The sequence below is a fragment of the Eremothecium cymbalariae genome, chromosome 7 (genome assembly GCF_000235365.1).
Source record: "Eremothecium cymbalariae DBVPG#7215 chromosome 7, complete sequence".
Classification (NCBI taxonomy): domain Eukaryota; kingdom Fungi; phylum Ascomycota; class Saccharomycetes; order Saccharomycetales; family Saccharomycetaceae; genus Eremothecium; species Eremothecium cymbalariae.
In genome coordinates, this window is record NC_016455.1 from 430,005 (window position 1) to 456,195 (window position 26,191).

Genomic DNA, 26,191 nt, shown 5'->3' on the forward strand with positions numbered 1-26,191 from the left:
GTCACGTGACCGAGCGAAACCAGAGCTTACGTAAGAACAAGGGACTAAGCACGTGATAATCACATGACCGTGAGATCAGTCACATGATAATCACATGACCTCGGATCAGCCAAAAGCTCATCATCATTTTTAGCCACTTAGCGGGAGTGGCACGCAATATTTGGTAACCGTCATTGTAAACAGCTAATAATAAGGGCCACAACAGCCATAGTGAGGCAAAAGCATATACTTGGTAAATTGTACAAAAGGAACAGAGAGCAGTTAGATTGAACGCGGTGCAATTAGAGACACGCCAGAAGGTGCCAGTTAAGCAAGATTAGGAAGCTAATTCATAGGTAACGAGAGGTGTACATGACAGTATAATTCCGATGATGGATTACACAGAACTGTACAGTTTTGCGCCTTATGTCTGTGTTGTATTATTATTGATTGTTCTATGTAACGTGCTGTTATATTACAAGACAGGTATCTGGATTAGGGGGTTTAATCCTTTTCTTCTAAAGTTATCTGGCATAAAGGTGACGCCACATTTGTATGTGACAAGTGTAAGATATCATTTGTTTAAGGGAGCTGTGATTGTTAGTGGAGTGCGGTATACGAGGGGAGGGAGCAATGGCAGAGGAAGTGCTAATAATAAGAATGGGAAGAGGTTTAATCTGGGGCGTGTGAATTTGTCGGCAGAAATGGAATTGTTCGCTAGGCGAGTTTTGCATTATTTCAACGCGTTATATATAATTGTTGAAGATGTTCAAGCCAACGACTTGCATATGAAGTGGTTTACCGCAGAGGTTAAGGCAGTTGACGAGAAGATATTGATTTCTATGCTGTATCGGAATGTTGGATTAGATCAGAGTTGCATTCTTAAATCTGGGACTTTGGATATCGTGGGTTGTTTAGATCATGAGAGTCCGCTTGGTATGTCTCAAGTGGAAATTGGTGTGAAATTCTTAGAGCTAACAGTACCCGTTTCTAAATTTGCTGCAATACTAATAAGACGGGGAGGGGAGGCAATGCTTCAAGAAGATGACTTCAAGGATACGCAGAATGAGAGGGATGCGAGTCAAGATGGTGTTAAAGATGAAGAAGATCCACAAGCTTCCATAAAACTGCTCATCTCCAGGTTGACTGCAATGAACTACTATTTTTCTCGTTTGAACAAAGTTGATGTATTTATTGACAAGGTGAAATTTGCTGATCTTCCTGCCACGTTTCAACCAGAACTCTTTACCACATGTGCATGTTTTAAGTATGAGATTTCACTATCTAATTTCACATTCCAGATCACTAGATTTAATGATGAGCAACCGGGCTATAATATTTTATTCAATGCTACAGATCATCCTTTGAGAATTCGGACTACTATTTCATCTTTGCAATGTGCATTGAATATAAAGTCTTCCAAAGATGCAGATGTCTTTGAATATGTTCGGTTTTGTGATGTACCTAGCATTATTCTATATGGGGATACAAATGTCTTGTCAGAAGGACTTCCAGATATTGATTGTGAGTCAGTGTCAAGCACGATATTAAAACTTGTGGGCCATATATCGTCACCTACCATGGACTTTGAGATAGAAAGGTTATCACTCATTAAAACTTTTCATACAAATATAATGGTCCTATCAACGTTGTTTGGAAATCTGAAAAATAGCAGAAGTTTTTTGTCACAGAACTTGTCCCAACAAGGTTCTTTATTAAAAAAAGAAGGCATATTATCTTATTTTACCCAATTGTTACCTAGAGTTGAAAGTAAAGTCACAATAGAGGATCCAGTCCTAATTATTAATGCTGAAGATAACTTCATCATCCATAAATGTTCAATTTTATCTTTACAAACAAGAACTCAAAAAAGTTTTGACATCGGAAGTCAGAAACCAAATGAGTTATATTATAAGTTTGATACGAACTTGGAAGTATTGGATTTTGATTCTTCGTATCATTCAAAATCTGTTGGTTATATCCATAATTTAATTCAATTGGATAGCGTAAATTGCAAGGTCGATACTCAACTTTTACCAACACTGCATATATCACTTAATAGTGATATCGACTTAGTGAAATGTGATCTTTCTGAATTGAAAACTTTAACAGTTTTAAATCATATTATTCGTAGTGTCAATTCCAAGAGGTTTTACGTCGAAGAAACATTCTTTCTTTCTCTTTACAAACAATTCTCATCACAATTAGAAGCCTTGGAGCAAAGTACTGAAAAATGTGAAATAATATCAATAGAAAAGAAGCTTTTCCAGCGGCTTCCATCCTATTTCGATTCTATTACATTTGAAATCCGCGATTTCTTCATTCTAGTCGGAGCCAGGTCCGTATTTCTACCTGAAGATAAGTTTGTTTCCATGGAAGAACAACGCACCAATGATTTTATTAATGGGGAGCTAAGAAAGATTAGTTGTTCAGTTGGTAGAGCGAAAATAGCTTTAGAAAACAGTTTTAACCAGTCATCTGATAAGTCTACCTCAGAAAGTGGAAGTTCTTACGATGGAAACGTCACATCAGTAGAGGGATTTGCATATGATGATAATGGTTTGGAGGTCCATACTACTAATTCAACAATAGAAGGTGCCCATTTGTGGCAGCTAAGATTTCAGTGCGAGGAGGTTATTAGCACTGCATATTCTGAAACGAAACGTAATAAGGAATGTTTGGTACCAAAGACGGTATTCAAACTACCAAAGGCATTTATATCAATTCATCCTCAAGCAGAAACCGAACAACTTATAATTAAGTCGGATGTTGAAAAGTTGGAAGTTTTATTTTCATTAATGACTGTATTTTGGTTTTTCTGCCATCCAAACCCTTAAGAAAGTGTTCGTAAAAGAACTCAAAAGTCACCATAAGGAATCGCTCGCGGAATTGCATAAAACTCTTTTCCGTTCTTCTAAACCTAGGTGGAGACGGAAACTAGACTTGGATAATTTGCTGAAACTGCTTCATGTTAAAATTGCATCCAAGCATTTAGATTTTGTTACTGTTTTACCTAATGGTATAAAGTGTAGATTTGAATCGTTCGATTCTTGCTTCCAATTTAATGAGACAGAGAAAACACGTTTAAACGGTCATTATTTTAGAGTTTGTGTTGAATCTCCTATACTACATCAGAAGTGGTGCCGCATGTTCACGATTTTAGATTTCAATGTTTTAATTGATATTTCCAAGCTACATGACACTAGGAAGTGGGAAAATTTTAATTCCATCGAACCTGCAATTCTATTACAGAATGAGACGTGGCACTGGCAGATACCTCATCGTTTTGAGATGTACAAAATCTTTGATAACATAGGCAGCATGTACAAGACTGTGAAACATATGCTGCACTCTTTAAAGGCATCAAGTACAGACCTTACTGTCATGCCAACATTTACTGAACCTCTTGAAATACCGAAAATTAAGTTCAGATCAAAAAGGTGGATATTTAGCATTGAAGATGATCCCTTTGAATCTACCCTCGGTATGATATTCCAAGTTGGATTACAGGAGCAGCGTACCAGGTTAGAACAATATGAGATATTTGATGAGTGGGTTTCCAGCAAGTTTAGATATGGCATAAACAAGGGCATGAAGAATGCAGAAACTTTCGATTCTTTCTCCAGTCCTCGGGATTTTTCCTTTGATAGAAAATCATCTGTTAGGAGTATAGGCTCTGCGACGCAAAACAGGAACCTTAAAGAGACACAGTATCCAAATTTGGAAGATTTATTGTCAGAAGATGACTATGAAGCTTGCCTTCAGAGGTTTAACAAGTTACAAGAGCATATTTCAAATTCGTGGATTAATAGGGTACGCCAATTCCGTATTAAGGAAAAGAAAGTGTTCTCAGATAATTTTAACTTTTTATGGGGGAAGGTGAATACCGCAAATTTACCTGAAGCATTTAATAAGAATGTCATTGACTTTATCTCTTCTCCAAATCTAATGACTCTTATAGCTGAGGGTGTAGACATTAGTATATTCCGCCCGTCATTCGGTTTGAATAATATTGCCGATTTTATTCATGATGTTGGGAAAGGTGTTCCCAAAAATACGAAATATTCTATTATGGTTCCATTATATATTGATGGTAAATTTGACGAGTTTAGATGTCACTTGAAAGACTATCCATTGCCACTTGTTCATATACCAAAATTGCTGCCTAATCAAACATCAAGGAACCGTGCAATCCATCTATACGGTGACTTTATTATAACTGAAGACATGATGCAGTCTCACAGAGAGTTAAGGACGTTATATGTTCCTCTAGTTCCATCTGTTACCACAGAAGAGGCCGATTCATACTATTTATTGACATTTGGACGTTCTCTAACACCACTTAAATTGTATACTAAACTCAATATGGATATACAATCGAATGGTATTACTATGGTTACTTGGGGTGGATCATATGAGGGTGCTATTCAACAGACAATGAATTGTTTGGATAATTTTTCGAAGCCCCCAGTTGATCCTTCCATGAAGATTGGATTTTGGGATAAAATCAGAAATATTTTTCATGCGAAGATTAGCATTTGCTGGCCTAATAATGGTGTATTTGAAGTATGCTTAAAGGGAGTAAAAAGTCCCTATGCTATAGGTGGAACATCGGCAGGCTTTGTTATTGGCTTGAAAGGGAACGCCGAATTAAAAATTAACGCTGATAATGACCCAAAAAGATTGGTAAGCTGTTCAGCGGATGATATTTATATAGCGATTCCAAACTTTTTTGCAAAACCCTTATTAGTTTGGTGTTCAAGTTCAGAAAGTGCCATATTTATCCCAAGCCAGGAAGATACTAACCTACAACGTTCTGCTGCATATTATTATTTTATCGATGTCATGCCTGTACATAATCCTAGTGGGGAAAGAGAACTCATGTACAAGAATTACATTGAAAAAACAGCCCTTAAATTGAGCGGTGGCGTTAAGTTGAACATTGGTCTTGTATTTGAAAGATTAATTCCTGGCACTAAAGAGCGAACATTTGAATCCCTAGCGCATTATAAGGTTCGACTCACTAATCCAGAGCACATTAAAGATTCAACTCTAGACTCTTACAGTGGATTCAGAAGTGAATTCATTCATCTTTCTTTTACTTTATTATCGACTAATAAAGAGGCATACAACATTATGCAATTGACACCTGGTGTGTTTACTGTTTTCTTTTCTTGGTGGTCCAGTTTCTTTGGAAACTTACCTGTTAGGAGGGGTGACTTATTTGGAATTCATACGAACAGTCCGAAATTTGGTGATCACATGTATTCTATTTCATATCATGCAGATATATCACCATTTTTTATCTGTCACACATACCAGAATACTGATATTGATGGTTATTTGTCTGGTTCATCTTCAGATGTTTTTGAATTCGTAGGTTTAAAAGCTAAAATGGATAGATTTGTCATGGATTTACATCAAAGAAAAGAGGTATTGCATGAACGTAATAAGGAGCTTGATATTATCAAGCGGGTTATGCGTTCAAAATTTAAAGAAGGTGATGTCTCAACCTTCAATATTGATATAAGGACAGTGGATGCTGTTTTCAAACCCTTATCATTTCCGGGAAAGTTTGAAACTGCTCGGTTCAATATATTTGATAATGACATGGCTTGGTACGACATTTTGGACTATAAAGAAGTTACATATAAGGGTATGGAAAGTTATGTTCCAAATATTAAAATAGGTCCATTATTGCATGCTCCAAAGGTTGTTTACCGTAAGCAAGCTAGTTATGGAGATAAATACCAAGTTGATTTCAATACTTGTGAAAGTGTAAAGCCTTTTGATAATTCCGTATCTCATTATTGTTCGTTGGCGCCACATATTGATGTTCCGTTAGAAACGGTTGAGCAAAGAAGGGATTTTTTGCTTGAACGCCATGCTGCTGCTACAAGACTGCTAAATATGACTGCAGATTTTGCTGAAAGACAGATTATCAAACGTGATCTCGAAAAACTAAATATTGTGATCGCAAAAGTAACAGAAATCATTCAAGATATTAACTCTATTCATTCTAATAGGTATCCAACTGAACCAAATTTGCATAACTCGTATGATACCAAATTAAACTATACTCTTGTTGATTTTGTGGATAAATCAAGCACTTCTACTATTTCTTCTTTTGAGAACAGATTTTTTGTTTTTTGTATGCGTCTGAAGTGGGATGAAGATGCAAGAGATGTGATATTCAAGTACCTTCATCTTTTAGAACTGTCGTCACAATCTTCAGCGTTAACTAGGTCAAAAACTCTCCAGGTTATTGAAAGGCTTTACCATCAGAAAACTGAACAGTCTAAAACAGAGGAATCTAAACTCAATATCTTGGATGGAATGGGTATTGAAAAACCTGGGTTAGATATGGGAGCGGATCCTCATGAAAAGGAACCAGAAATTAAGGATCAGTCATTATTTGAACTATTTGAAGATAAAATATATCATCTTGATGTTAATATGGAATATGCTACACATGATGACCATTTTATTCAATTTGTGGCCCCTCAAATTCAACTAAGTACCAAAGAAACACCAGATACATGTATTCTTGTTACTGCTCCCTCTATAAAGTTGAAAATTGTGGATTTCGATTCCAACACGTCAGATAATGAATACAGTAATAATGTTTTCATGACTAGGTATGCATCAGCGCTTATTCAGGCAAACGTGTTTATATTCCAAGAAACAGATTTCAGGGTTGTGGAGAATTCTTTTTTTAATCCTCTTGGATATGGTACTCCTCATTCAGCCAATTGTTGGCAACCATGGCTAGGTGTTGAGTTGTGTTTTGATCCCAAGCCATTAGAGTCCAATATTATTATCAGGGAATTTTCATCGGTTTTCAAATATGATCGAGTATCTTCTTTTGCAAACTTATCAGACCAGCTATCTGAGGTAATTTCAATGGATAAAGTTGTTTGCAACCTTCCCCGCTTTGTTCTCTCTTCAGATTCAAAGCAGTATTTGGTTTTATACAACATGATTATGAAAGTGTTGATGTACGTTGAGCCTAGAAGTGCTAGATTGAAAAAACAAGTTAATAAACTTTTATTGAGTTACGACCCAAGCAACCTTTCCGATTACGGTCGAATAATGACTCGAATTCAAAAAACATTATATGCATTGGATATTATCGAGGATGAACTTTCGTTCAAAAAATATTTACTAGATGATGTTGGGATTGCGGACTTGAATGCAATCAGAAAGGCTAGAGTAGATGCATTTACTAAGCTTTGCATTATCATGAAGGTCTTGACGTCATCTAATGTTGATGAAGTTAGCGAGGATAGAAAAATGATGTTCATTGTCAAATCAGAAGAGATTATTATACATATGTTGCATGACAATGGAGAACCTTTCTTGGATGCAGCTTTGGCCAATTCTTATTTTCATAGAATTGAGTCATCATCAGGTTCTAATAGTAATAAAATGGTGATTAGCATGTTGCAGGTTTTTAGCTTAGAAGCAAACGTGAAATTCCATAATCTATTGGGCCCTTTGGAAAAGAATAAAAAAGGAGACATAAATCCACCGTTAATATCTGTAGAATGGGATATGGATAGACCAGTTGGAGGAATAAAAGTTGTCAAGAATGTTTCCACTGAACTTCAGGGCTTAGAGATTAAAGCTGAGCAGGAAACTATAGATAATTTTATAAAGTGGACAATGCCAAAGCTCATTCAAGAGTTGCTTCACAATGTTGGTGCTCCAGATGATGAGATACCCAATGGAAATATTGAAGTGTTGAGTACTGTAACGAAAGGCTCTTCGAGAAGTGGCGGTCGAACTTCTCATGAATGGCCATCATCAACTTCTTCTCTAATTGAAAGCCCTATGCAATCAGGGAATGGTAGTGATCTACATGAAATGGTTCAAAGATCATTAGATTATATGATTATAGAGAATATGGTCCTAAACAGCTTCCCCTTGGCTATAAGTTTTCGTGGGCACGGTGCTAGAAGAATAATTAACGTGACAGATTTCATGTTCATGTTTCCAAAACTTCAGTTCATCAATCAAACAATAACCATCGGAGAAGTAATGGCCACAATCAAGAAGGTTGTCATTAAGTCCTTGTTGAAGCACACAGGTCAATTTATCAGTAACAAGTTTAGAAGAAAATCAAATCACAATAATCCAGAAGAGGGCTCTTCCAAAGACAATGGCCAAGAACAACCTAAGGTTCAACCTAGATTGAGGCAGTTACAAAGGTATAAGTCGTATACTGATATTGATGAATTAAGAAATGAACTGTAAAAAATCTAAATATCAAAATTGTTTCACATAGAAGGGCTATATAACAATACACTGCGGTATATATACCCTTCAATTATTTTCTCGTTTTAAAAGGGTGACCATCTTACTTACTTGTCGGAAAGAATTTCAATGAGTCGATTCCTCAATCTTCCGTCGATAGACCATAATCTAATTATTACCCTCAATTTTATTTAAACTGTTTTATATATCCTTTTTTTCTGCATAATCTTACATTTCGCTAAACTAAGACAATGAACTTCACTGCGATGATGCAAACTTCGTACGCTCGGAGAAGACTTTTACTTCTCAAAAGAGGTTAGAATGATACTCAAGGTGAATCTACTTCTGCTAATTCACAGTCCAAAGGTGCAATGGAAGATTACGAATTATTCAATGTAAATCCAGTTAGGAGTCCTCCACTTACTCTTTCTGAGAGCTTCAGCGTGCATAACTACCAATTTAATGAACAGTTTATGTTAGGGGCAGCAGCTCAAAAAAAATTACTACCCATAAGAATAAACACATCGAAAGGAAAGTTAACAATTCTGAATCAGTTAGCAGATAGATCGGTTATCAATAAAACCTATGCACCAAAAGAAAAAGTGGCCTCGAATAAAAAAGATACTTTAGATGACCCTGACATTGACATATTATTTTCAGATGCAGAATCAGAAGGGAGCTTGCCAACTATACCGACGGATGGGAAAGTTGTACTAGATACAATAGTTATCTTGCATAGCAGCATTGAGCTAAGTGGTACCGCTAAATATCACCATTGGCATACGAAAATTACTGATTGTAAGACTATACGTCATGATGAACCAAAATTTATAGATGATACAATTTTAATAACTACTGCAGACAATATGTTATTTTCAATTGTATTTAATGAGAAGCTGGAGCCCAGAATAGTTCATTGGTGGATTCTCACAAGTCAGAAAAGAGCTGGTTCCTGGGAGATAATTCTACATCCTGATAGAAAACATTTTTTATTGTATGATAGAGAACATGGAGTAATTAAGTTTTTCGGTTTACAACATGAATGTCCCTATTATTTTGACCTAACTCGAAATATGAATTTAATTAACACCATAATTTCATGCTGTTCGTATTTTATTTCGAAAACCGAGGTTTTGTTGTTCATTACAGGAATTAGGTCATCTAGAGTATTTTACTGTGTGCTAACCTGGCCGATGAGTTCTGAGGAGAAACCTGAAGTACATCAATTTGCTGTTCCAGATGGTAAATTGGTTCAAAATGTTATTCCTTTTAACAATAATTATTGTTTGTGTGTTAAAACTAATTCTGTGGACGTATTGTCCGCTCATCAACTATTAATATCTGACGGCCACGGCTCATCGGTATGTGAAAGAAGTGTCTTAAGTGACATTACTCATTTTGAACATGACGAGCTATTGTTGGAAAAGCTCAAGTCCCTAGATTATGAAAAATATCACCGCTACACTCGTTCTATTTTGTTTTCAACCACTCACAGTAGTATTTGTGTTATTCTAGCGGACGACCAGGGAGCTGCTCAGTTTTATGGCTTAACAAGATTTAAGGGCCTCAGAGGTTTTACTTTACTTTCGGTTCAAGATACTGATCCTGCAAACTACAAGTTACAAATCATTAGTTTTGATAAAGTATTTGAGATAATCCTGAATATATCTGACTTGAAATGTCTAGTACAAGATTCTGATATCGAGTCTATGTCGAATGTATTGGCTCGATATACAAAGGACGCAAGCTTTGCAAATGCTGACCAATTAATATCATTTTCAGCCAAAATGCCAATTACACATGAACACAATGGGATTGAACTTTGGTCCTGTGGTCCATCATCCTTGTCAAGCATTTCGACTAATGGTTACGTTGAACATTATAGAAGCATTTTAAAGATAAGTCAATTCCAATTTTTCAGCAGACTTTTTGTATTGCCTATTGCCACTTTACCTGGTTCCCTCCGCCTAAAAATGTCTATGGATGATCAAGAAAGCGATGGATACCTCGTTGTTGCATCTGATTCTAATACAGTGTCCAAGGCATTTTTATTATATTTCAACACGGTAGAAAATATAGAATGTGATGAGGTAGAAGACATTTTAAGTTTTCACAATGTTCCTACAGTTCACTATTCTGTTACAGAGGAATTTTTCGTACAGATTACTACGGAGAAGATGTGTTTACAGTCATTTAAAAATGAAGCCGATACATGGGGATATAATTTACCCTACAAAGCAGATGGAGCAACAAGTAGCGGTTCACAGGTACTAATATGGTCTGGTTCAAATTTAATATATTTCCAAGATATAAACCTTAGGGATAAGTCTTTGAAAGTTGGAAGCGTTGGTAATGCAACAATAGTGCACCGTATAGAGAAAGCCTTTTTTAATGAAGAAGGCTCCGAAATATATCTGATAATAAACCATAAAATTTTGGTATGTGCCATTGATGTGAAAGCTGAAGAAATCAACGTTCTACGAGATGTTGAACTGGGTTCTTTGTTATTTGATGCGGTTCTGGTTGGTTATAATGAAATAATCTGCTCAACTATTCCCGGTGCAGCAAATGCTGGTGTGTCTTCGATCTGTAAACCATTTGATATTACTGCTGGTTTTAATAATTTAACAGGATATTATAACATTGAGTATCTAGGACATGGAACCTGTATGTTTTATAATCCACATAGTATTTTCCTGTATGATTTATTCCGGAGGGAACGAATTCCTGTAAAATTGGCAGATTGGAAGAGAAATAACAAAATCATAGCGATCAAACGATTGGCTGATCGTTTTGCGATTCTATTTGGAGATGGCTTAAGAGTATATGAAAATGCTTATCGATCTTTCACTACGTCAAACATTGTTCTAAGTTCTACAAGTTGTACCAAAAAATTTCTATATCTTGACAAGATCAGCCGATTACTTGTGGCAAACTGTAACAAGAAAACACTCGAGTGCATTAAACTGGAAAATGGTAGGCGAAGTATTCTGTACACTGGTAGGATTTTTTCAGACGTAGATCTGCTGTTAGATGTTCAAGAATTAATTTTAGATGAACTGCATCGTCCAAATCTTCAAATCAATAACAAGGATCATATAATATTAGCTTGCAGCTGTAAAAGGAAACTCGTTGATTCGAGAGGTGGAAAGAATGTCATTAAAATACTTCTGATAGTTCCAAATCCGGGCAGGTTGGTTATAACACATTTAGTTTCCCTAGAGTTGGAGTCCATCGGCTGTAACGGTAAGATTAAATCTGTGAGTGATTGTTCATTCTGGGTTTCTATTGAGGACTCAATAGCAAAGTACCAGCTGGTAAGAACACCAAATGGTTCTAAAGATCCGTTTACTGTTGAACGAAAATACTCTTGGGAAGTATCCTCAACAAAATCGTTCGATGCCGATGACTTCATGGTAGCAAATGTAACTGTCGATGGTCAAATAAGCATCCTGACGTTCCAAACCAATACTACGTATATTCAAGACAACCAGGAAAATACCCGCAAACACACTTCAGTATACATTACAAAAGATGGCTCCGTAATAGCATACGTAGAGCCACTCAATCACAGCAACAATCTGGTAACCGGTGCATTAGTTTTATATCTTCCACGCGAAAATGGCTTTCGGCAACTTATTGCAGACGCTAAAATACTGTTGAAGAAAATCGTAAAATCTTTACACATAACATCCAAAAACGATATCTACTTACTTAATGTTGACGGTACTATAACTGCTTTTAAAATCACAAAATCCCACAATATCCACAATGCAGATCTGATTTTGGCCGATGATGACAGCTCTACTTATGAATTCTCTGGTCCGCCAAACATACACTTATTAACCAGATCCACTACCTCCATCACTAACAATATTGGAATGTGGGATCTCTCATTCACACCTACTGATTAATATACAACTTTACACACTGCCAATGAGAACGTCATACTAATATAATTTCTATGAATATAACTATATTATATTATATTATACAATATCTACAGTAATCACATCGTCCAACATGATATACATTGTCGGTTGTCTAGAAGATGAAACGCTAAATATAATCGATTTCTGCGTGGCTCATTTTTTGATGGAGTTTTTCAGATTTTTATTTTAGTTTGAAAAGAGCACCTTCTATTGGTTTATCTGCTGCTTTAACTCAACGGATCTAGGCTTATAATTGCATTTGGCTATTTAAAGTCAATCTTTAATCCATATCGATTCATCGAGTACCAAGGGTAATCCATCAACGTTCATTTTCTAAGTGCTACCTCTCCCCTTTTATCAGATACCCTGAAAAACCCAAACAATTATCTGCTATTCGCTTATTTAGTCGTTCATTACACATTGCGAACACAAAGATTACTTGGAGATTGCTTACAATTTCACCTGATCTATTCTATTGTTCGCGTTCCATTCTGTGCTTTTCATTTCCCTATTAATTTTTAACCCAGAAAGAAAAAGGGCCTTATCAATACTGTTAATTTAACACATCTTAGTCTCGAGGATATATCTAAGTTATGTCATACCAAGGAGGCGTGAATATCAGAAAGAAATTGGTGATAGTTGGGGATGGTGCATGTGGAAAGACGTGCCTTTTGGTTGTATTTTCGAAGGGCCAATTTCCCGAGATACATGTGCCCACAGTTTTTGAAAACTACGTGGCGGATGTTGATATTGATGGACGGCATGTTGAACTAGCGTTATGGGATACTGCTGGTCAAGAAGATTACGACAGGTTACGGCCACTTTCATATCCTGATTCAAATGTTGTGTTGATCTGTTTTTCCGTGGACCTTCCAGATTCGTTAGATAATGTTCAAGAAAAATGGATTAGTGAAGTGCTTCATTTCTGTCAAGGGGTTCCAATCCTACTCATTGGGTGTAAGATAGATCTGAGAAACGACCCCCAAGTCATAGACCAGTTACATACGGCAGGTCAAAGACCTGTAACTGCTGCTGAAGGCAAAGAAGTTGCCGAGAAGATCGGCGCTGTAGGTTACCTTGAGTGCTCTGCTAGAACAGGAGAAGGTGTCAGAGAAGTTTTTGACGCTGCAACCAGAGCTTCCCTGGCTGGCCACCCCAGTTCTGCTACTCCATCTTCTAAAAAGAAAACTCATTCGGAGAGGAAAAGCCTGAAAAAGAGAAAAAAATGTATCATCTTATAACCAACTAACTGCCCCCGTATTTTACTTTTGCCATGTTTTGTCTTGTTCCGCAATCCCCCCCCCCCCCACTTATCATTATTATTCATCCTGGATTTTATTTTTATTTTTTATTCTATTCTATTTTTAGTACTCTTTTATCTATGCCTTTACTACCTTCTCCCGAGCCCCTATAATTACTACTACTACTACTACTACTACCAACTGCATCATTCACTCCTTTTTATTTAGTCATTATTATTATTCATCATCATTTATAATTATTGTCATTCTTACTATCATCCTCGACTAGTATTAAATAAAATAAAAAACCAATTGCCAAAATCATGCTTTTTTCTCCGAAAAATTCTCACACAAACAACCTCTCGCTACAACCTCAGTAAAATTTACCGTGCTCAATACCTTATATACACTGCTATATCCCCTGTTTCTCTGTCGCGATGCATCGAATCAAACTTATCTGGGCAGGAGTGCCTGTCGTTTTGAAAAACGCTTTCCTAATGTCTATCTCCCGCTTACTAAATCATACTGACGTTCACCACGTGATGATACGTACAACATGACTCAATGATGCGCCACAAAACCAATTCTCGTTTCTTTTTCCGGAGCGGTTGCCGCAGCAACATGATCACATCGAGAAGACAATAGGCCACATACAGCTTGCTTATACACTCTACTACAAGAAAAGCACAAACAGCGCAAGAACCTCTCAGGGTTTGGGAGAATCAGCTAATTGGGTTAATCCATAACTGATCTGTGCTAATTTTATATGAAGGCTTTCTCTAAAACTTGATACCGATTTTTTCTATATTTGACAGGTTTTTTGTGTGTTTCAAATATTAGATCGGAAGCTTTTTTTCCTTTCTTTTTCAAATTTGTGTCTTTGGGCTGTTTTCCAACATTGAACAAGTCACTCAAAAAGCAGTTAATATTATCTATCAAGTTCTCTCACCAACTACACTTGGCAGTCGTGGATTTTCTACCTCGCTTGCATAGAAATAGTATAATAAGATTATCATGTCTCAACAAATGAACAATCCTAGCATTAGAAGAAAATTGGTTATCGTGGGTGATGGTGCCTGTGGTAAGACATGTTTGTTGATCGTGTTTGCTAAAGGAAAGTTTCCTCAGGTGTATGTTCCAACTGTTTTTGATAACTACGTGGCAGATGTTGAAGTTGACGGGCGTCGTGTGGAGTTGGCACTATGGGATACAGCCGGGCAGGAAGATTACGATAGATTGAGACCTTTGTCATATCCTGATTCGAACGTTGTTTTGATTTGTTATTCTATTGATTTACCTGATTCTTTGGAGAATGTGATGGAAAAGTGGATTAGTGAGGTTTTATACTTCTGTCAGGGAGTGCCTGTTATTTTGGTGGGTTGCAAGGCAGACTTAAGAAACGATCCACAAGTGATTGAGCAGTTGAGACAGCAGGGCCAACAGCCGGTATCTCAGGCGCAAGCTCAGGAGGTTGCAGACCAAATCGGCGCGGTCGAATACATTGAATGTTCTGCAAAGACTGGATTTGGTGTCAGAGAAGTTTTTGAGGCAGCCACTAGAGCCTCCTTGATGGGCAAGCAGGGCAAGTCCAAGGCCAAATCGGACAAAAAGAAGAGGCGGAAGTGCGTTGTCTTATGAACTTGGAAGAAAAAAAGAACAAAAACAGTCAAGAAGAAAAAAAGATATCCTAGAACTATAGTTTAATTGATTATCTCCTATGTCTTTTTGTTTTATTACAAGGTAATTTTGCTGCTTGGATGTTTCTGCTATTTTTGTTGTAGTTACTAAAAAAACAAAAACAACCTGAAATATTTTCAAAAAAAAAACATTCTTAATTCCAAACGACTATATGCTTTATTGCTCTATCTGTTCCTCCTTATATTACGCTGCCATACTCTTTCTGTCAATGGTGAACCATTTCCAGAAAAATAATAATTTTTAATCCCCTTCTCTTTCCTCTCCACTATTCGTTTTATGTTCATCAATTTTCTTTGTTCATTGATTTGAAGAGGGATTTTGTATATACTTATGTTCAAGAATGCAGAGCCTTCACCTAATTTATGTTTTCAATGTCAATTGACGATATAAAGAATAATATTAATAATAAAGAATTGGAAACAACTTGACCCCGCCCTTTTTATCCTTCTTCATTTTTATTTCTCAGAGATCTCACTTTTGTTTTTGTCAGTCCTTCCTTTATACCTTGTCAACTCAAGTTTATTTTTTCAACACTTTTATTTCTTCATTAATTCATTTATCCATGCCCATTCTGCAGTCTATCCTAATTTTTATACAGGGTATACATATGTATGTATATATATATATACATCACATATAGGTATTTTACAAACTTTATTAGATATTGGGGCTCAGTAAGGCCAGCGACTATAGGGTCCTGTCTTATAACTATAAACCAAGTCTTGCGCTTCATGTCATTAATCAAATGTTAGTTTATATCCATTATCTAAATATATATGTACAGGAAGGAATGTATCGCAGTAAACTAAAAGAAGAAGGTAACAAAAATATTCAACCGCGATAAGATATGCGACAAGCTTACCAAACACCTTTCTTCACACCTGGTAATTCACCGTTTCTAGCCTTTTCTCTAAATTGTGTTCTGCACAATCTAAAGTCACTGAGCACAGATCTCGAATGACCGGTTAGCACACACCTATTTCTCACCTGTGTGGCTCTGGTATAGTTTGGCATGGCACTTAACTGAAGTTGGGCCTCCATTCTCAGCTTCTGTGGCAAAGTAGTGTTTCTAGATATGTATTTTAGAGCTTTCACAGTGACTTCATTTTCCGCTACTTGCTGCCTCTTGAAGTGGTCCTTAATTAGTCTGGCATTTAGGAACCCTGAGGGAAGTTTTGTCTTAATTGGAAATCTGAAGCCCATATTGACCTGAACCTGATTCTCAGAGTAGCGGATATACCAATATGTGATTCTCTACGTTAGCAAGTGTTAAAAAGTCAGAGTTTTAAAAATCTGGTGATAATAGGAAGAATTTTATCATCTAGCATTATCTACGAGCATCTCAGCAAAAAAAGCCCTGTACGGGGCTCGAACCCGTAACCTTATGATTAAGAGTCATACGCGCTACCGATTGCGCCAACAAGGCATTGATGACCCTCCTGAACCATAGTTAACATATCATGATGGACTTTGTGCACGTGATCGTCATAAAATTATTAAGGATCACCTCGACGTTACGATACCGGACGAAGAATTATCTCGATAGTCAACAGAAAGCTATATAAGGAGACCCAAACCTAGCGATTAGGCTAGATTAAATCATATACTAGTTCGGCTTAGGACACTGGAGGGTAATTGATTAAGGTGAGAGACTATATAAGCAGTAGCTGATCATCAAGAAAAGCATTAGCTGGCGCGTGACGAGATAATCCAGCTAGCACGTGACCTAAAGTTAGTTGTGCTCGACAGATTACTATTCATGGCTGTTGAAGGTCAAGTAACTATCACATTTCAGTATGTTTTGCTGTTAATGGATATAATCCGGTGTCAGTATACATAACAAGACATATATAGAGTATGCAACTTGAAAATTAAGCCAGGAGGACATAATAGTGTAAATGTTATTCTTTTGTGTGGGTAACGTGTTTTAAGATATAAAGGTATGAATGTTAGGACTGAAGAATTAGGGTGTTTTTTTTATTAGTATCTATATTAATATATCTATTATATTACATATTTCTAAAACCTTTTTTGTAAGAAAAAATAGGATTATGGGTATGGTCTATTTGTAATTTTAATAAGTGGGTTAAGCAAATAAGCGGTCCCTTGTTCGCATTTCTTTCCGATTCATAATTTATGGGTCGTATATATTAATACTAATGTAAGTGGTTAAAACGTTCTCGTTAATTATATTTAAGTTCTTTTTCAATCTTCAAGGCACGTCGGCATAAAATGGTTATCATATAAAAAATTGAGTGTTCTGCTTGCTTTCAGGATGCACGAGCATTTCGTTACGTTTGAATTCATTCAATTCCCATTTTACAGATTGAACAAATGGTAGGCCCTGCATCGAAGTCATGAGTTGTTTTCTTTCCTTTAAAAATCTTTTATCACTTCTTCTATATTCCCAATGAGAGTATGTATCATTCACGTAGATCTCTTCAGCGAACTCCAGCCGTTTAACTGATTTTTGTGAGTTCGATGGAGATGCGTTTCCAGTTGGACAGTTAACGGCAGAATCGGAGCCCGAGGATTTTAGACAACTCATTATGCGCCCATTGAGAGACTTTGTCTTGGGCATTTGCTTATCAATATGGACAGCTTTCCATTTCATCTGTAGAGTCGTTAAAAGGCGGTCTTTATGGTGGTTCTTCGAAAGCTTCAGACTTGTTGTGCAGTCGATAATAAGATTACCTGAGACAGCAGAGTTATAAAAGAATTGAGATATACTAGGCTCATTGAAAATGGGTCTGCGATTTGATCTTGGAGGCGGCGTTAATGGGCTAGAATGACGAGGTGAGGGCGCTGCCGACTTCTGCTGCTGTCCATTATTCTGCTCAGCGTCAATAAAATCCCGAAGTTTAGAAAAATCATGGATCAAATCATAGTCAATTTCATTGTTTAATGAAGATCTTTGCTTTACATGGTAAGAGACTTTCGAACAGCGTTTAGGTTCCCTTGATTGGGTTACAGTTGACATTTTGGATACGCCTTTGAAGTCTGTTACGGGACTATTCTCTTCGTGACGGTCGCCTTTTAATAGCAATGTATCAAAAACGAGATCTATGTCGAATAGACTACCAGCTTCTCTATCATAAGAAGAAGTTGAGGAAGTATCATTAGATTCGTCTGCATTATCCGCCTCAAATCCTAACGAAACTGAGGAGACTGTTATTGCAGTCGCCTGCAGATCTTCTTCACCATCTTCCAATAACGGCGCCGTTTTAATTTCGGATGAATTGAAATTCGTTGGTTGGTCGACCTTTTGTTTCCTTCTCATACCTGGAATAAACTTTTTAATAAATGACCCAAATTTGGAACCTTGTTTTTTGGCACCTCTATCACAAGACGAAAAGTTGCACAAATTTTCGAGTTCGGGTGGATCTATAGCTGTTGACCCACCTATGGCAACTGTATTCGATATATTCACTGCTGCGGTTGCTGAAGACTTAGGACAAATCATGAAATTGCCACTATGCAAAGATATATTATTATTGGAGAGCAGCGTCTGTTGTTCCACTGCTTTTTGACTTGAATCGCTGGCACTTGTAATACTGCCAGATGCACCGTCTCTAACTAGAGAACTACTGCTCCGAGACAAACTACTTGAGGAAGTATTTGGGTTGCTCAGAGTTTTTATGGAGGTAGAGCTTTGTGATTTCGTAAATTGGGAACATCCGAAGGAGGGAAGGCTTGGTAGAGCAGAAGTAGGAACTTTATGGCCAGATGAAGTAATGTTTTCTTGTAATGAGAGACATGAGGGCCCAGTTCTCAGTCTTAGTGATTCCGCACTCATAGCTCTTAATGCTTGCGAGCTGTTCTCAGATGAATATTTTGTTGAAACGTTTACAAGACTAGAAGACTTGTGTATTTGTAAAGAGTTCCGGCGCGCAATCTTACTTTTCAGCTCCCGATATCCAGAATGGTCTATTTGCCTTGATCCACGAGAAGAAGCAGACAAATTCGGGCTGCTCCGATTGGAATGTACAGTTGGCTGATGAGGCCCTCGATTATACGGTACACGGACCTGCGGGCTGGGCATATTGCTCATGCTATGCGCCTTAGGTCTAGTATTATACTGTGGCACAAACGACCGAGGGGTTTCTGGTAGGGGTAGCTTTTGTCTCAGTTGCGCCCTTGGAGTAAAACTCTCACCATTTGGAAACTGAAACCTCTGCTTCATTTGGGATCGCTGAATCTGATACGGTGTTAAGGGAGATCTTTTCTGTGTCTGTAGCAGAGAGGACCTTCTGTGTTCATGGAGAAAGGGCAGATTTAGCGGACTAGCCAAGGTGTCAACATTAGCCGAGTTCATAGAAGAATGTCTCGTTACTTGGGGATAAAAGTGACTGTTGTTACCTGCATTTCTGGGAACACAAGGCTGTTTTCTTTTCTTTTCTCTATCTTGGTAATCTAATTCAGGAATCAGGAACAGATCACTTGTAGACTGTGATCTGGGTATATGATTAACGGGAGTTATAACGCCACTTTGTACAGACGACGGCACAACGTGTAAGCTTGAATTATCGTTAAACTGAAACATCTAGACAGTACAAAATGGGAGAACTAAGCTCACTTTTTGAACAAGACTGACAAACAAAAGAAAAAGGAACAGAAATGGGAAACAAAAAACAAAAAAGTACGAACGATCTCTGGCTTGTTGGACGAGAGTAAAAAGTATACCTGATGTTTTTAGCCAACTACCTTCCGATTAAAATGCAGAATGGATCTAGATCAACAAAATTCCTATTAGTAGGACAGCAACACCGTCCGCTTAAATTCCACACTGGTAGACTGAGTTGACTGTACAAAACTAAGGGCAGCGGCAACGGGGCTATGGATAGATGCTCTTCCCAGTATAACGACCACAGGCAGGACTATCAGCAAACAAATAAACCAAATGTATATGCACCACTAGATTTTCCAAATGGCAATGGGCCCACAATTTTCTCTCTTAAATCAATCAATATCGCCACTTAAGAATTTTTTATAGGTGTTTTTGTTCAGCTAACCACAACCAAAACCACACACAACCTTTACAATGTTTAATAAGAACTATTCCAAAACCTCAAGATCAAACGTGCCTATTGCTGCAACAAACCACATTCAACTTTCAATATAAAGTTTTTTTTAAACTTGTGCTATACTTCTGTAATATCAGCAAACACAGGCAACCTTTTTTGGACCCCTAAGGAATCTGGGAACAAACCAAGGATTTTTTTAGTTTAAAGCCTTCACCTTCTTGGCTGCTTCAAAGGGGGGAGAGGGAGGTGCGATATCTAAGCTAATTATATGAGATACCAAAACAATGCCTCCAAATCGTAGCTTCACTCTCGAAAAACCCTGTGCTATATTCGACCTAATTTGGTTTGGATCGAGCTCGTTTCAGGTAAGATTCACGAAATGAACAAGGGCTGAACTGTGTTGAAATTCTTGTCTTTTCTGTAGTGCTTCCTTTTCCCTGCAACTGCCATAGAACAAGATTAAGTATAGGCAAGCCCATATGCAGTCAGTGTGCTAATATACTTTTATCTGTGATATATATATATATATATATAGACTCCACACACATGCATATGCACGAGCATGCATATGCATGCTCGTGCATATGCATGCATATATATTTATGCATCCTATAGTGCAGAGTTTCCCTACATATACAAAAAACCACTGTAGTGTGGAATTATACCATATCAGCGATTTGTGGCCGACAGGCAACTTTGGGCTGAAGGTAGTCAGTGCAAACTCTTGTCAGTAGTTGGCTGCTGCCCGGAGTAATTGCAGGGAAGTCACCGAACCGGTACTTCCTTTAAGAGAGGACATGGGGTATTGAAAAAGTAGCCGCACCATGAAGCCAGCCAATGGCCACCATAATAGTAAGGTTGCTTTCGGGACAGGGTCGAAAGACCGTAGAATTGTAATGAGGGTTCTTATCCCAGAAAAATATCTCTAACAATACTTATGGCGTATTATTTTCTTATATAACTCGATAAGGCAGAGCAAGCAGTGCACGAGAAGGCACATGATGTTCCGTGGAGCAATGTGGTAAAATTGATAACTAGGTAAGTGTAGTATGGCGTTATGTGCTCGCTATTTTTTTGAATTTAGAAGCATGAATCATCCGGAACTTGCAACCATGGGAACTACTGTACCGTATAATGCAAATAATGTTCGTTTAACTACCGTACAGGGATATAGTGTTTGTTGCAGCGACAGGACGTCTTTTGGACGGGTAGTGTGGTGGTGATATTTTCTATTTGTAGAAGGAAAGGAATGGGGGAAGAGAGAGGCCTTTTGGCCAGGGGATATCGAGTAATCTAAAGGCCAGATAGCTGAAGTGGACTTTTAGGAGTTGAGGGAAGGGGGTGAGGGGGAGGCAAGTAGTACTCCTTTTGCACCACCCTTAGGACAACGGTTATCGACTGACCAAGACTTTTCTGCAGGAATGGAGCGGGAAGAGATTATAAGCGGAAACTATCTACATGGTTTATATTAGGGATTATACAACAACGATTATGTAAGTTTGTGTGTGTGCAAAGTCCAGAAAAAGGTCAATCTTCTAAGGTCCACTGGTTAGTGACAACCCCGAGGAGACTTTGATGTTATGGAAACATCGTCTTGTTTGGAGTAAATTTGGTCATGGTATACTATTTTTCTTGTGAAGACTGTGAAAGGTTTTTTCGTTGTCCTGCATCGTAAGTAGATGACTGCAGAACGTATGGCTAGGATCGAGAAACCTACCAGCAGACTGCCAAAGGGAGCGGCCACCATCGCTCCAAAGGCACCCCAGTCATTTTTATATAGACCATCGGAAATCAATAGTAACCTTCCACCATCTCGAGTGTTGCCGTAGTATGCAGTGCCGAATAAAAAGACGCAAAAGAGACCTCCGAGACCACCTCCAATGATTTCCCAAGCGGTGAGGAAGTCCATCTTGGACCAAAGTCCTAGCATCAAGACGGGGACGACAGCAGAAGACAATAAGTCAACAATAAGAAAGATAGTTAGTACATCAGTTGCAATCAATCCAACAATCACAACAGGGATCATAACTATCCCTACAATTGCTCTGGTGTACATTAGAGGAAGCTTGTTCTTAAATAAGTCATTCGAAATTGTAGATACCAAGGCACTCTGCAGCGAATCTAGAGTACATGTGGATAACACTAGAACGAATGTTAAGACCAATCCCATAATCCATGATGGTAGTTCAGATAATAGTACAAAAAAAGCCGAGCCTGGATCTTCACTTCCGATGGGTACATAACCGCCCCACACAGCGAGGATTCCTGTGAATCCAACTACCACGAAGAAGAACACCAAAATACCTGCAGCCAATGAACACCCGATTAGCAAGTCCTTATCACTCTTAGCGGCAAATGTACGTAACCAAAACCCGGAGAGGAAAAAGTCATTCGTAAATATGGCCACTGTCAAGATGTATATTAGTTGCCAGCCTAACCTTGTTGGTTTCAAGAGCCCAGAAGGCTCTATTAGTGAGCGGTCAACCTTGACATAGCAACCGAAAGCAATAGCACTGATAATCCAAATGAACAAAAACACCAGAGTTTGCAGTGAGTCCGTTATGAACGAGATATTGAAGCCACCAATAGTTGTGTAGATAGTTGTCACAACACATTCAACAATCACAACCGCCAGACCACCTCCTTTAGTCAACGTTTCCACCGCCTGTTTCAAAGACGCAATCTCAGAAACCATAAATAAGAACAACGTCAAAATCGTACATGCACTCAAATATAACCCTGCAACAGTCCCGTACCTCTGGAAAACCCATTCAGTCAACATGAACCCGTTTGGGCATTTCTTCTTGATCTGAGGCCCAAAAACTGCAAAAACATACATCGGAAGTGCAGAGGTCAATGCATAAACAAGTAACCCCTGCAAACCGGCTACATTAGCCATTTCTGGATATGCAACAAGCACGCTGCATCCCACACCTGATGCTATAAAGTTCAGCGCGAGCGGTACTGCTCGTTGGCTGCCATTTGCCGATAAAAACGTCTTGGAATCATGTTTCCAATATGCTATGGCAGATGCACTCACGAGCATAACAATATATGTCGGCCAAATGATGGCATTCGATGCAACAGAAGATAGGGATCCCATTTCCTAAACAATACAATCTATAACACCCCTGCTTATTACCAATATACCCACTAAGTAATAATGCTGCAGCTAAATATAGCGATACCTAAGCGCTTTTCCTAAAATAAAATAAAATAAAAACCGTTATTTCTAAACTCTATCGAAACTTCCAATAAATTTGAAACAGATTTTATACGGCACACCATGTATATATATATGCCTTGAATTTGATGGAATTCAACGGTACGAACCCCGCTATGCACATAAGATACCAAACTATTATTTCTCGAGACGGTTGAGTGCAAACAGCTTCACAATTTATTAACAACGTTAGCTTTGACTTGGATCTGCTTCCACTATTCACTCACGCAGAAAAATGGCTTTCAATAAGCACCTGAAATGTCCTCAATATCCAATTTGTTAAATTATATGGCGTGAGGCCCATTATATATCCATTGAGATTTGCTAATATGAGTTGGTACCTGAATTCAGTTATAAAGTAACTCTCCATATGCAGTTAAACTTCGAGGGAAATCATACAACGGAAACGATTACTCGAGAGTTTAAAAATCACGTGATATCTGTGTTATGTAATCAAAAGGCACATGATGTAGGTTTGCTGCGAAGTAGATGATATTATTATTATACACTTAAATAGACGCGTTAGATACAAAAAGAATAGTGTGTGTGGGATGGAGGGAGGGGGTGGTAGTATGCTAAACATCAACTGGAAACTGATTAGTATCAACGTCAGGATCGGCATCGTCGTTGCTTGAATCCTGCTGTGTGGCTTCTGGGCACACTATTTCTCTTAGGAAGTCAAACTTCTCATCGGCCATGATAGTTTTCTTCATGATATCGCCTGTTATCCTTTTAGAGCCTTGTTCTCTAGCAATTTGACTAGATTTATCTACAAGCATGGCTATGAAGAACTCTAGAGATCTTCCAGTGATGACGGGAGTTGCCTGAGACACTTTTCCAATATCCTCATCCGTTTGCATGATTTTTTTAATTTTGGCAGGAGGGAAATGGGTTTTGATTTTAGCAAAGGGAGAAGCGCTATCACCTGTTGCCAGTGGACCCGGTATAGCATCCATGATGGTTTTTCTAAGTGTTGACTGTGTGTCTGTGTTAGATGTTTATTAGACGCTCTCCGATGGTTGTCTTTTTCTTTTCCGCAACTTATATATATATGTATGTAAATACGTCTTCCCAACTATGACGATTGCTATGAGTCGAGGAAACAGAAGAAGCCATGTTATAAGCTAGGCGGATGAACCCGTAGCGGGATGAAAACTATATTTTCGGCAGTTATAGCTACATATATGCAATGTGTAATACGTATACACACATATATATTATATACATAATATAATTGGAGAGATGCCTCCATCTAAAGAGAAAGCAGCCTACTCAGTTCAACAGTGTGTCTGGTATAGCTTTTCAAAACCCGGAGTACATACCCGGCATACCCGGGCAATTTCTGGAAGTAGTTGTTGATTAATTGTGATACGATAATTAGTAAACTGTTATTGACCCGTATTGTTCGTCACAATAATTCACACAATTAAGTACCTAATTGGAATATGGATTAGTTTAATCGTATATCCAATGACACCAACAGCTAGGAAGCCAATTCCAACAGCTCTAACGATTTGCAGAAATTCCTTTTGATTTGGTTTATTGCATTTGGAGATGAAGGTAGATCCGTCCTTGACGAATTCCAAAGGTGCCTCAGCTAACTTTTCAATTTGGTTGTTATTGTTATTGTTGTTCTTGGCCATGATTAATTGATATATTTTAGTTTGGCAAGAAGGAAGTAGACAAAGGGGGGGGAGAGCAGTAACGGTCCTGCGTGAGTGCGATTGAAACTAGCCTTGATACTGTAAGTCTAAGTACGTGTTCTCTGTATTACCATTTTTTCAGATTTTTCGAAAGAAACGCAGAATCGTCAAAAATAGACAGCTGGATAGAGAGATTAAGTAGGGTAACCGCAGGGAGTAATACAATCAAGTGGTAATGCATGGCTTTTAATTCATTATATTCACATCTATAGATGATATATATATGTGTGTATCAATTTTTGGGTGTATGTACTGTTCGCATTGGTTTTAGAAACCTTTCCATTCTTCTTCTTCCACTTCATCTTCATGGTTTTCATTATCCTTCTCTGTTAAAACCCCCCACTTATACAGTCTGGGGTCGGCTAACACATCTTCCTTGATCTTTTCTCTCAAAACCTTGATATTTGTGATGTCACTAGATAGGCTCTGCAACAGAGCGATGAACTTTGGAAGGGGAGTCTGACTTATAAGTTCTATTTCAGTTTCATCATCTATATCGTTGTCCTCGACTTCATCGGCCTCTTTCCCATTCCTCAGAACTAACTTTTCCCATTCATCGACAAATATATCGATTATGTGAAAGGGAATACCATTGTATACCTTCCTATCCCCACTTAATGGCAGTTTACCCAGTACATTTATGACGTACTTATCGACCAACACATCGTCCCACTCTCTTTCCCTCAGGTACTTCAATTGGTTGTATAACACTCTTCTCATCAACAAAAGGTACTTGTCTAACCTGTGATGATCGATGCTATACCATTCCAGACAGATAACCTTCCAAAACGCCTTGGAGAACCTGATGAATGCTTTGTCACTCAGTTGTACATCCTTGTTTCCCAAATATAAAAGGTACAATTCACCCAACTCGTTTGAGAGTCTTTGCTGTGGTCTTGGTCTGTCGCTAAACCACATAGAATAATATAGCCCCTTCCACAGCTGATCAAATTGTATTTGAGAATTGGACATGAATTTCTTGGTGGCCATGTATTTCTTCAAGGAGTCCAACGCATTTTCTCTGACCTTCCTATTGTTAGAAGCCAACTGCTTCACAAACGGAGACACTTGCACGCTAGACATCGTCAAATTATACCGATTTGATAGGTGGTACACGCTAAAGAACTTCCGTCCA

General features: G+C 38.0%; 9 protein-coding genes, 1 non-coding gene and 1 further gene across 10 annotated transcripts; 4 read left to right on the top strand and 7 right to left on the bottom strand.

Moving 5' to 3' along the window:
- Positions 1–371: 371 nt before the first annotated feature.
- Positions 372–8,235, top strand: Ecym_7209 (the record flags this gene model as incomplete).
- A 371-nt stretch (positions 8,236–8,606) lies between these two features.
- On the top strand, positions 8,607–12,149 carry MMS1 (Mms1p; the record flags this gene model as incomplete). Its single annotated transcript, XM_003647826.1, has 1 exon — positions 8,607–12,149. One exon carries the CDS (start codon positions 8,607–8,609, stop codon positions 12,147–12,149), a length of 3,543 nt encoding a protein of 1,180 aa, XP_003647874.1.
- Positions 12,150–12,760: 611 nt separating this feature from the next.
- On the top strand, positions 12,761–13,408 carry Ecym_7211 (Rho family protein; the record flags this gene model as incomplete). Its single annotated transcript, XM_003647827.1, has 1 exon — positions 12,761–13,408. One exon carries the CDS (start codon positions 12,761–12,763, stop codon positions 13,406–13,408), a length of 648 nt encoding a protein of 215 aa, XP_003647875.1.
- A 1,014-nt stretch (positions 13,409–14,422) lies between these two features.
- On the top strand, positions 14,423–15,046 carry Ecym_7212 (Rho family small GTPase; the record flags this gene model as incomplete). The annotated part of the gene is made up of 1 exon (XM_003647828.1): positions 14,423–15,046. One exon carries the CDS (start codon positions 14,423–14,425, stop codon positions 15,044–15,046), a length of 624 nt encoding a protein of 207 aa, XP_003647876.1.
- Positions 15,047–15,964: 918 nt separating this feature from the next.
- On the bottom strand, positions 15,965–16,309 carry MRP2 (mitochondrial 37S ribosomal protein uS14m; the record flags this gene model as incomplete). Its single annotated transcript, XM_003647829.1, has 1 exon — positions 15,965–16,309. The coding sequence occupies one exon, from the start codon at positions 16,307–16,309 to the stop codon at positions 15,965–15,967; it is 345 nt and encodes a 114-aa protein (XP_003647877.1).
- A 150-nt stretch (positions 16,310–16,459) lies between these two features.
- Ecym_7214 lies at positions 16,460–16,532 on the bottom strand. Its single transcript has one exon. It is a non-coding gene; the product is annotated as a tRNA-Lys (tRNA).
- An 813-nt stretch (positions 16,533–17,345) lies between these two features.
- On the bottom strand, positions 17,346–19,649 carry Ecym_7215 (uncharacterized protein; the record flags this gene model as incomplete). The annotated part of the gene is made up of 1 exon (XM_003647830.1): positions 17,346–19,649. The coding sequence occupies one exon, from the start codon at positions 19,647–19,649 to the stop codon at positions 17,346–17,348; it is 2,304 nt and encodes a 767-aa protein (XP_003647878.1).
- A 2,030-nt stretch (positions 19,650–21,679) lies between these two features.
- On the bottom strand, positions 21,680–23,233 carry Ecym_7216 (uncharacterized protein; the record flags this gene model as incomplete). The annotated part of the gene is made up of 1 exon (XM_003647831.1): positions 21,680–23,233. One exon carries the CDS (start codon positions 23,231–23,233, stop codon positions 21,680–21,682), a length of 1,554 nt encoding a protein of 517 aa, XP_003647879.1.
- A 695-nt stretch (positions 23,234–23,928) lies between these two features.
- Positions 23,929–24,309, bottom strand: BUR6 (negative cofactor 2 transcription regulator complex subunit BUR6; the record flags this gene model as incomplete). The annotated part of the gene is made up of 1 exon (XM_003647832.1): positions 23,929–24,309. The coding sequence occupies one exon, from the start codon at positions 24,307–24,309 to the stop codon at positions 23,929–23,931; it is 381 nt and encodes a 126-aa protein (XP_003647880.1).
- A 462-nt stretch (positions 24,310–24,771) lies between these two features.
- On the bottom strand, positions 24,772–24,996 carry SSS1 (translocon subunit SSS1; the record flags this gene model as incomplete). Its single annotated transcript, XM_003647833.1, has 1 exon — positions 24,772–24,996. One exon carries the CDS (start codon positions 24,994–24,996, stop codon positions 24,772–24,774), a length of 225 nt encoding a protein of 74 aa, XP_003647881.1.
- A 327-nt stretch (positions 24,997–25,323) lies between these two features.
- On the bottom strand, positions 25,324–26,141 carry RRP1 (Rrp1p; the record flags this gene model as incomplete). Its single annotated transcript, XM_003647834.1, has 1 exon — positions 25,324–26,141. One exon carries the CDS (start codon positions 26,137–26,139, stop codon positions 25,324–25,326), a length of 816 nt encoding a protein of 271 aa, XP_003647882.1.
- Between the last annotated feature and the right edge of the window lie 50 nt (positions 26,142–26,191).